The 12002-nt window shown below is 43.2% G+C and overlaps 1 protein-coding gene across 1 annotated transcript in view; it reads left to right on the plus strand.

The window, feature by feature from the left end:
* The window catches only part of Mccc2 (methylcrotonyl-CoA carboxylase subunit 2), a 74067-nt gene that overhangs the window by 35548 nt on the left and 26517 nt on the right, over nt 1-12002 (plus strand). Inside the window, exon 7 of the mRNA XM_052159875.1 lies at nt 6409-6522. Coding sequence (XP_052015835.1) covers nt 6409-6522 — 114 coding nt within the window. The remainder of the gene's footprint in view (nt 1-6408; nt 6523-12002) is intronic.

Genomic DNA, 12002 nt, shown 5'->3' on the forward strand with positions numbered 1-12002 from the left:
CAGAGGACATGCACAAGGACATACTCTGGGCTGCGAGTGATGCTGCTGGACTCTGAGATCCTTGGATCCTGTGAGCGAAAGATGGAGTGGCGGGATGCTTCCGTACCTATCCTCTTGTCCCCTGTTGTGGGTGATGAGCAGCTTAGAATCAAAGGATGAGCTGAGACTGCTGGATGCCTGCTGGTCTTGTTGGTGACTTATCTGTGTGGTGTCTTTTTATGCTGTTATCAGCATCTGCTCGTGCAGCATTAACACTGTACCTATTTAAATACTTGTGATTAGAGGGCTGGGAAGATGGCTAAGCCATCAGTAACCACCCATAACTCCTGTTCCAGGAGACCTTATCCCCTTTCTGGTCTCCATGCTTTTGCAAACACAGGGTACACACAAAACTTCCATGGGCACACACATACAACATAAATAAAAATAAATAATAGGCTCACCACCTTTAATACCAGCCTTTAAGAGGTACTGAATTCTAATCTAGCCAGAGCTACATAGTAAGATTCTATCTCAATAAAGAAATAAATAGGTGGGCAGTGATGGCACACACCTTTAATCTCAGCATTTGGGAGGCAGAGGCAGGTGGATTTCTGAGTTTGAGGCCAGCCTGGTCTACAGAGTGAGTCCCAGGACAGCCAGGGCTATACAGAGAAACCCTGTCTCAAAAAACATAAATAAATAAATAAATAAATAAATAAATAAATAAATAATATATTTTAAAAATAAATTAAAGGGCTGGAGAGATGGCTCAGTGGTTAAGAGCACCGACTGCTCTTCCAAAGATCCTGAGTTCAAATCCCAGCAACCACATGATGGCTCACAACCATCGTAATGAGATCTGACTCCGTCTTTTAAGAGTGTCTGAAGACAGCTACAGTGTACTTACATATAATAAATAAATAAATAAATCTCAAAAATATATAAATACATAATTAATTAAAAATACCTATGACTAGAAAGGCTTTCTTTGTTATTGTTGACACATTTGAGAATTTTGATTCCTCGGAGCACAATAACTATAGCTCTTCTGGGTATTTTTTGTGCTTTTTAAAAATGTTTTTGTGCCTTTAAAGATTTTATGTATTTACTTAGTTATTTCTTTTATGTGTATGAATAGTTTGCCTGCATGTGTGTGTGTGCCATGTGAGTGCCTATTGCTCTCGGAGGCCAGAAGCAGGTATCTGACATCCCTCCCATGTCTGTGTTTTTTAAATTATGTGTAAGTGTTGTGAGAATACCATACAACTCATCCATTAACTGTGAAAATTTAGTTGTATTTTGGGTATTGCTGAGTTGAATCCAGCTTATTATATGCTTATCTTTCCGTTAGCACTCACTCTGTTTCTGCCCAGTCCATCCAGCCACAGAGCCTCTTTGCCTCTTGTCTGTGGTAAACCTTTTGTGTAACTTTGTATCTGATCTCCTTCATTTAGTGTGACAGCTGTACGACACTGTGGGATGGTACAGAATTCTACTTGGCCCTGGTCTTTCATGTCTACCAAAGATGTTTACAGATGGAGTCTTTGAAAGAGTGAAAATAGAAAGGTCTGGTCATCCCCTCCATCCTGATGTTTTGATCAATGGTGGGCTTCACAGATGAAGGTGGTCCTGAGGTTGTATTCCCTACAGGCTTAGCCGACTGTTTGGACTTCTACTCCTGGCTGTGATGAAAATGCCTGGTTTTGCATTTCTCAGAATTTATCCATCTGTTAGTCAACACTCACCTACACTAGTAAAGTTGGATCTGCCTCCATTATATTTGCTTGAGACAGGATTTTTTTTTTCCAGTGTTGGGATTGAGACTAGGATCTCTTTCATAGTAGACAAGACACTCTCCCTCAGAGCTGCATGCCTAGACTAAGGTAAATTGTTTATCTGTTGCTCTAGAACAATCTGTCCCCAAACTTGGCACTATAGAACAATGCATGTTTGTTATCTAGTTCCTATGGGTTGGCGTTTAGGCCTAGCTCAGGGTCTCACAAGATACAGTCACCTGAGAGTTTGATGGAAGAACCCAGTTCCTAGCTCACTCATGTGGTTGTTGACTGAATTGGCTCTTCCCGGGCCTGCCACAGTTCATCTTGTGGCTATTGGCTGGAGGGCTGTCCTTGGTCTCTTGTCATTCCCAGAGTTCTTCACAGCTTGCTGCTTGGCCTCATCAAAGCAAGAAAGGGAGAAGAGATAGGCTGCAAGGGAAGGGTAACAAGGAGTGATTTCAGTCTGCTGTACTCAGGGATCACACAGATGGGAACACCCAGAGCAGGGATTACTGGGGACCACTTCAGAAGTTCGCCTCACTCACCTGCCCTTTTGTGTCAGAAGAGTGTGTTCTTGGTTTGCTTGGTTGCAGAGGAACTGTGGAGAACACGCACCTGAAATGCCCCTGGCAATATGACAGAAGTCCCTGAAATCAGGCGCTGATGCTTGGTCAATTAACTGTGAGACGTCTGCTGTCTAGGTAGCTCTGCCCTCTCACCTACCCTTCCAAGGTGCTGTCGTTAGTAATTAGTGTCGGCTAGGTAGTGTGAACTTGTCTTCCTCACAGCGATGGAGGCTGGAAGGCCCCACAGATCAGAGGAACGGTGTGTTTCGGTTCATGACTTGGTAAGGGCCTTCTTCTGGTTTGGTCTTCATGATGGACAGAGACTTTTGTGTCTCTATTTACAAGGACCTTGATGACATCACGGGTCCACCCTTGTGACCATCTAACCTCAGTTGCCTCCCCAGAGGCTTTACCTCCAAATCACACCAGGGTGTAGAGTTTTAGCATGAAGTTGGGAGGGGACACAGCACACATTCCATAGCAGATGCTATGATGGCATTTGGACAGAGCAATCCCTTCTCCCTCCCCCTGGACCCCCAACTCCAGCACCCCCCCACCCCCTACCCCACCCCTCTGTCCTCATCCTCTCTCTGGTACTTGCTGACAGCTGTTATTCTTTCCTCTCCTTTGCTCTCTAGTTCCTTTCCTGGAACTCCGCTCTGCCTGTTGGATTTGTTTAGGTCTTATTTTTGAAAACTGTTCTCGTTTCGAGTCTTATGTCACTGTGACTCTGCTCTAAGTTCCTTGAGCCTTTCCCTTCAGGGTCACTAAGACAGTCTGAGCTGAGCCTAGTTTGTGGAGGTAAAGGGTACTGAGGTAAAACTGTCCTTTGCTCCCTGAGTCCGGTGTTGTCTCGTGTTATGGTGACCTCCAACCACATTTCTGTTGCTACTTTATAACTGCAATTTTGCTACTGCCGTGAACCATAATGTAGATATCTGTGATTTCTGATAGTCTTAGGTGACCCTTGAGAAAGGGGAATTCCACCCCAAAATGGATTGTGACCCACAGGTTGAGAATCACTGCCTTAGAGTGTTGCAAAAGGCTCAGAGTACTCAGATATTCATAAAGTGCAAAGATAGTTAAAGCACTCGGGCACGCCACACAGATTTATTGCATTGGCGTTCTCTTTGCTATCTTGCCTCACTTTAAAGGAACATGTTTGGATATAAACAATTCTTCCACCGTTCTCTTATTCCTAAGACCTGCTGGGCTGCTGGTGTCTGTCTGCTATCGTAAACGTGGCTACGAGTATAGCTGCCTTGTGTGCATGGCAGAGATTTTTGTATATAGCTGCAGGTATCTGGAAAGCACAGCTCTGGGTGTATGACAGACCAAACAATAAGGGAAAACCTCTGCTCTGTCATGTTAACAATCAAATGTCGACAGTTTAATAACAAACACAAATGCGTAATGATAAACTAAACCTTTAGTTAAGAGAAGAGGCTCTGTGTGATGGCTGTGTAGTTGGAAATGTGTTAACTCCCGGTACACGTCCTTTGAGCTATATTAGTGTGGCATGCACAAATTCTTACGTGAATCTAAGGGCAAGTTGATGGAACATTGGGATTAAAAACAAAACCTGTTTTCATGTGATACTTTTTTAAAAAAAAAAAGTCCATTCTAGTCTTATTTTTCTTTGGTGATATTTTTATTCCTGTTGAGGGGTACTTAGACAGACACTTATGTGTTATTCTTTGTGTCATACTAATCTCTGAGTAAGGATTTTCTTAAGCTCTTTCTAAAATGGAAAGCTTTTGAACACCTGAGCGTAAACATTATTGTTAACTCCTTGAACACATCCAGCTTCAACAATTCATTTTCTTCTTTAATTTCTTAGACAATTATATTCATGATTAGTGTGTCTTATTTGGGGGTGTGTATGTGTGTGTGTGCATGTGTGTGCGTGTGCATGTGCATACCACCGTATGCTTGTGGAAGTCAGATGACAACCTTTTAAAATATATTTTAAAATTTTGTGTTTGAGTGTCTTGCCTGCATGCATGTCTGTGCACCATGTGCATGCCTGGTGTCCGTGGAGGTCAGAAGAGGGCGTTGGATCCCTGGGAACTGGATTTACAGACAGTCATGAGCTGCCTTGTGGCTTCTGGGAACCAAATCTGGTCCTCCACAAGAACAGCAAGTGCTCCGAACCGCTGATCCAGACCGGGTAGGCAGCATCTGGGAGTTGGTTCTCCCCTTCCACCAAGGGTTCGAGGGGTTGAACGTGGGTCGTCAGGCTTGGTCGGGCAAGTGCCTTTACCTGCTGAGCCATCTTGCCAGTCCAACATTGTTTTCTGAGCAGCAGTGTGTTTGTGTCTGTCCACATGCTTCTGTGTTATATGTGGGGGTGTGCCGACCCATGTGCACATGTGTGAAGGTCTGAGGTCAATACCGGATCACTCTCCATCTTACTTACTTACTTGTGGGAGGCATATACAGATAGGTGTGTCTGTCTGAGTTTAGGCGTGCACATGCAGAGGGTAGAGCAGATCATGAGGTCATTTTCTGTTCCTTCCTTGACTTACTGTTACAAGACAGAATCTGTCACTTACTAAGCAGGAAGACCGCAAACTCACCGTTTCAGGTGGGCTAGCTGGCCAGCGTGGTTTGGGATCCACTCTTCTGTGCTGGGTTTATGGGCATCCATAGCTCTATGCCTGGCTTGGTCCACCAGTGCTGGGAATTTGGACAATTCCCACTCGGGTTGAGCAGAAAGCACTTTCATGCAGAGGATCATCTCCCTAGTCCTTTATTCATTCATTCATTCATTCATTCATTTATTTATTTATTTATTTATTTATTTATTTATTTATTTATTGAGGTAAGGTCTTACACCAGTTTGACTTGGCCAGCAGAGTAGTGAAGGCCAGAGATCCGGCTTTCTCTGCCTCCTTTGCACAAGGATTCTGGGATACCAGGCCCGACTTATTTACATGAGTATTAGAATCACTTTGCCACCTGAGCTGTCTCCTCAGCCATTTGAGTGGACTTTTAAAATGCAAATTTACATGCATTAATATTAGTCTTATATGTAGAAGATACCATATTTGTGCTAGCACAAAATATTAATAATACTCATTCAAAACATTATTCAGTGTCCCCCGTGACCTCAGTGATTATTTAGGTACACTGTTGTTAGTTCCCCTCTGAGGCAGTTTTATTGATGTGGGTATGTGATAGGTCTCTTTTCTCCATTTTTTTAAAACAAAAGATTTATTTATTATATATAAGTACACTGCAGTTCTCAAAAACTCCAGAAGAGGGCGCCAGATCTTGTTACGGATGGTCGTGAGCAACCATATGGTTGCTGGGATTTGAACTGGGATTTGAACTCCGGACCTTTTGAAGAAGAGTCAGTGCTCTTAGCCACTGAGCCATCTCTACAGCCCCGTTCTTTTCTCCATTAGCTGTTCAGAGCAGTAGTTTATCAGGCCAGTGTTCTGCTGATAGGCTTGTCATCTGTGTTTTGTAAGAGTGTGGCATAAGCTATACAAATGGGTTTGAACAAGAGGTCAAGACATTATTCTGGGAAGCCAGAGAGAAAGCTCAGTAGTTAATATTACTTGCTGCTCTTCCAGGGGACCCCAGTTCAGTTTCTGACACCCACACCAGAGTGTTCACAAACTTGTAGCTCCTGCTCCAGGGAATCGGATCAGATGCCCTCTTCTGGTCTCTTCTGGTACCTGCTCACACACTTTGGATACATGTATACATATATACATACATACATACATACATACATACACACACACACACACATCTCTATGTATATACACACATTAATTAAAACAACAACAAAAAAGGTATCTTGGTTGGGGGTGTTGGGGGTGAGTATGTGCCTGGAGTCTCAGTGTTCAGAAGATGAGAGGATTGTGAGTTCTAGGCCAGCCTAGGCTATAATAAGAACCATCTCAGGCCTCCATTTCTAAAATGAAGTCCAGGGATGAACTCTTAGTAGCACCTAGGCACTGCAGTGTTTGTAGGGATGTTGTGCCAATGGCACGCTATACACTGTATATATATATACACACACACACACACGAGTCTCATCTCGTGGCTTGCCTGTGTCTCCCTTGCAGATAGCTGTGGTCATGGGTTCCTGTACGGCAGGAGGTGCATATGTCCCTGCAATGGCTGATGAAAACATCATTGTACGGAAGCAGGGTACCATCTTCTTGGCTGGACCACCCTTGGTAAGAATATAAGAATCTTGGTTGATTGATTATTGATTTATGGAAGTTAAATATACAGCACATAAACTATTCTATGCTTTAGAAATGGTAAGTATAGTGCATCGCATAAATTCACTGTGTTCTAAATCTTAATTGTTTGCTTCAGACGCATTAATCATGTTTGCATTATCATGCAGCTGTTGCCATATCTACTTGAGAAGGTTTTTTTGTTTGTTTTGTTTTTTGTGCAACACAAACCCATTAAATGCTCCCTAATGTTCCTCCCCCTTTCTCTTTGAGATAGGGACACAATGTGTAACCCTGGCTAGCCTAGAACTCAGTATGTAGACCAGGCAGGCCTAGAACTCACAGAGAACAATTTGTTTCTGCTTGGATTAATATGTCTGGGCTCACCATTCTCTTTTTGACTCTTAAGAATTTGAGTACTCGGGGCTGGAGAGATGGCTCAGTGGGTAAGAGCACCCAACTGCTCTTCCAAAGGTCCTGAGTTCAAATCATAGCACCCACATGGTGCCTCACAACCATCTGTAAAGAGATCTGATGCTCTCTTCTGGTGTCTGAAGACAGCTACAGTGTATAGATAGATAGATAGATAGATAGATAGATAGATAGATAGATAAATTTGGAAATCAAATATATTCTTTAAAAAAAAGAATTTGACTACTCTGGGTTATATATAGCATAGGACTTTAGAGTAAAATGTTCAGAAGTATACATTTGTGTGCCTTCATGTACATAATGAAATTCTGGAAAAGAAAATATAGAGTGGAAGAAATGTGCTGTGAGAAATGTTTTTGTGTGTTTGATACTATTGCACTCCTGGTTCATTCTAGAAGGGGTTTTAGGCTGGCTGCCATGATGCTCAACTATACTCCCAGTATTTAGAAAGTAGAGGTAGGAGGGTCAGAAGGTCAAGGTCATCCTCAGCTCCAGAGCAAGGCCAGCCTGGGCTACATGGGAACTTGTTTCAATATTCCCCCCCATTAAAAAGTTTGTTTTTTAAACAAATAAAAAAAACCAAAAAACAAACCAAGCCAGATGCAGTGGCTGCATAGCAAACATAGAATCCCTACATCGTCTTCTATGGCAGGGTATGCTTGGCACCCAGATCTGGAAGGGCAGAAGGCTGGTTTCCAGCCCCTGCTCCTGCAGCCTCAGCTGGGGCACATGCCTCCCAATGCCACCCCGAGACAGGACCAGTCTTTCCTTGTTCCACCCTGACTGGAAACCCTCCCTGTGCTAGCAGTGTCCCCACTGGGGACATGTGTAATAACAGTTGCTAGGTAGGGCTGGGTAGGAGGTGCTAGGAAAGGCCTGGGTCATATGCACGTTGGTGGAAGACTAGGAGGTTGTAGGAGACAGACCAGGAAGTGGCTGAGGTGACAAAGTCCTAAGGATGTGTTCCATGGTCCCCTTAGATATCATTTTAAAAGTTCATATTCAAAGACAGAGCGATTCAGGGCTTAGCAATTCGGCCTGGTATGGCGATACTGCTCTAGCAGCTCTAACACTAGGGAGGCAGAAGCAGGAGGGCGTTGGGTTTGAGGCCGATGTGGACTAGATAGACTCAAAATGATCCAACTGCACTGCTGCTAAGAATGTAGTTAAAGGAATCTAGGTAAGCATGCTACAGGATACCTACCGAGATGTCATGTTTATTACAGCAGTAGTCACAATAGTTGAGTGTTGAGGTCCAGTCTCAACTGGAAGCAGGGATATCTGGAAGGCGCATAATAAATACACACAGACTACTTTTTGGGTACAAGCTGACAGGCAACTTTTCAAGGCTTAAAGTTTCTCTCTCTCTTCTCTCTCTCTCACTCTCTCTCTCTCTCTCTCTCTCTTTCTCTCTCTCTGTCTCCCTCCTTCCCTCCCTCCCTCCCTCCCTCTTTTTCATTCGCTCGTAGTTTGAGGCTGCACACACTCTGCATTCTCCCGAGCACTCTGCTTTTCTCCTGTGTGCTTTTCTTTTCTTGCACTCTCTCATTCATACACACCTCTGTGTGTTCCCCTTTCACTCACACACACACCTCACACACACACTCTCCACACACACCTCACACACACACTCTCCACACACACCTCATACACACACACTCTCTACACACACCTCACACACACACTCTCCACACAGCCCCCACACACAAACTCTCCACACACACTTTTCACACACACCTCACACACATACTTTTCACACACACCTCACACACACACTCTTCACACACACCTCACATACACACTCTTCACACACACCTCACACACACACTCTCCACACACACCTCACACTCTCTACACACACTCTCCACACACACACCTCACACACACACTCTCCACACACACACACCTCACACACACACTCTCCACACACACCTCACACACACACTCTCCACATACACCTCACACACACACCTCACACACACACTCTCCACACACACCTCACACACACACTCTCCACACACACCTCACACACACACTCTCCACATACACCTCACACACCTCACACACATACTCTTCACACACATACCTCACACACACACACACACACTCTTCACACACACCTCACATGCTCCCTTCACATTCTCTTCTCATGCTCCCCGCCTTTTTCTTGCCCCAGTCTTTTATTGATACTTCAAAAGCAGATTGAAAAAAATTGTATAATCATTGCCAAATCAAATTCAAAAGAATAACCACATCCCACAAAGAATCAAGAATTACAATTGTTCCCCAAAGTTTCAAGCTTCCCTAGTCCCAGGCCTATAGCCAAAATAATAATAATAATAATAATAAACAACTTATCACTATTTAAACTTTAACTTGTACTTCAGAGCTCAGGGCTCCAAGGCCAGCTACTTGCATTTCCTTGTGAAGCTCTAATGATAAATGACATGGGCAAAGCTGCCAGGCAGTGGCCAGAAAGAATCAAGTTAACCCTTAACTCCATAGTTCCCCTAGCTTTCCGCTTCTACACACTGCACACAATGACTCTCCTAAGAGTCCCAGTGTTCTGACTTAGTTTGACTAATATAAGATTTTACATATTCTATACTTGCTTATCCAGGAAGCACTCTCAAATGTTGTCTAAAACTTATTTCATAACTTCAGTAGCTTTTTTTTTCCTTTCTCGGGATCCCAATATTGGCTCTGATTCATTTTCTAATAATTTTGTCAAACTTTCTTTGCAAGTCAAACATTAATCTGGAACTGCCATTGTGCAGTTATTACATTGTTTCTAAGATGAGAACACACAGCATGCACCTGGGCCATTAGGACTGTGCTTGATTTTTAATTGTTTAAGATTCATTACATCATGGCACATCTAGTTTCACAGAATTCACCACAGCAGGAGAAAGAAGTAGGAAAGTCAGATATAATAGAATAATTATGCACACCAAGGCCAACTTAAAAGCAGTCACGCACAAATGAAATCTATACAGCTGTTGTCCAGGGCTAAGGTCAGGAGAAATCAAAACAACGGTATTTTACAAAGAGCTGCCGTGGGCTACTGAGATGTCTCCATCCAGGCTACTGCAGGCAGTCCCTGTCATGTGTGCTGTCCCCAGAGGTGAGTGATAGAATCAGCCTAGATGTTCATCTACATAAAAATGGATAAAGAAAATGTGAGAGTGCGTGTGTGTGTGTGTGTGTGTGTGTGTGTGTGTGTGGTAGTAGTAGTAGTAGTAGTAGTAGTAGTAGTAGTGGTAGTAGTAGTTGTAGTAGAGCTCTGCAGGGTGGGGGAGATGGCCCAGTGGATTAAAGAGCTTGTTATGCAAGCATGGGAGCCTGAACTCAGTTCCCTAGCACCCACATCAAATTGAGATCTATATGACATGAAAGCCAGAAGGTGGGAATAGGGTATTTGAGAAGAGGACGAGAATTAGGAAGGAGGGTAGTGAGGAGTAAATAGGATCAAAGTACAGGATGCACTTGCTAATACTATTGCTAACTTGCTAATGCTATTGCTAACTTGCTAATACTATTGCTAACTTGCTAATACTATACACTAACAGATAACTATCTCTGTGCATTGAATATGTGCCGGAATGTTGACAAAAACAGCTAGGAACTGAGATGAAGCCGGGATGTAGCTTAGTGGCAGAGCATTCACTTAGCATGTGTCAGTATTCATCATACACATACACACACAAAGAAAGCTGGGGAGGAGAGGGGGGGAGGGAGAATATGAATGACTATGACTTTTAAGTAGTTTGAAACCCTATTAGACTAGTCCCGGATTGTGTATTTCAAGTGGTTCTTCTGCGTCCATCCTTTAAGTGCTTGGATTACAGACATATGCCACCAGTTCTTGTTCAAAGATTAAGAATTTTATGGGTCTGGGGATATTGCATTGGTAAGGCACTCACTACACAAGCACAAGGATCTGAGTTTCATCTCTAAGACCCACATAGAAAGCGTGGAGTGGTATCATGTGTGGCATGTGCTGTGATCCCAGTGCTGGAAAGGGAGGCCCAAGGATCCCAGGCCCTTGCCTACCAGATCAACCTGATCAGTGAACTCCAGGCCTCACTGAAAGACCCTGTCTCCAGAGCCAAGGTGGATGTCTCCTACGGAATGATACTTGAGTTTGAACTTTGATCTCATATGTATATGCACACACATGCATGCCCACCTACACACACACACACACACACACACACACACACACACACACACACACACAGAGAGTTCAGTAGTGTAGCCACATAGAATTAGACTCAAAGCCTGGAGTCCTTCTGAGAACAGGGCCATGTATAACTCACTGGTCTTCACTTCCCTTTGACTGACTCCATGGTAGTGAGTCTCAGTAATTCATTTGTTGTGTTAACATGCTAATGTCATACCATGGTACTAGATCTCAAAGCAGGAAATCAAGTGCCTTACTACAGGATATGCCATGTACAGAAAAACCTAAGAATATCTGATAGTTAGTAGAAAGTCCAAGGAATTATGCAATTATAACATATATGCAATAAAACATTATTCAGACATAGAAAGGTCTTCACAGCATGGATGGGAAATATGTGAGACACACACAAAACTGTGATGTCACTATTGTACATATTTAAGGGTGTCAAAGTCATGGAATAGAAAGTAGAATAGTGGATGTCAAGGTCTAGGGGAAGGGAGGAAGGCAGAATGGCCACTACTGAATGGGGTTTCTCCTGAGAATGATGGAATGTTCTGGAATTAGGTAGTGGTAATGGCTGTACAATTTCATGATTACAAAAAAAGAAAAGCCTTTGAAATGTATGCTTTACAATGGTGGGCCCCAAGGCATGTTGGTTACTAGTAAGAACTCATTTTCATGTAAAGTAAGTATTCTCCTAAGTGATTTCTAATAACAGTTATGGAAGATAAGGTAGACCAGAAGGAGCTGCTACTTTAACTGTGGCAACACTCCAATCTTACTTTTGTAAAATTTACTTTAATTTATTTACATTTCAAGTGTTATCCCCTTCCCTGTCTTCTTCCTCTCCTGGAAA

Source organism: Apodemus sylvaticus, chromosome 16 (assembly GCF_947179515.1).
Source record: "Apodemus sylvaticus chromosome 16, mApoSyl1.1, whole genome shotgun sequence".
Taxonomy (NCBI): Eukaryota; Metazoa; Chordata; class Mammalia; order Rodentia; family Muridae; genus Apodemus; species Apodemus sylvaticus.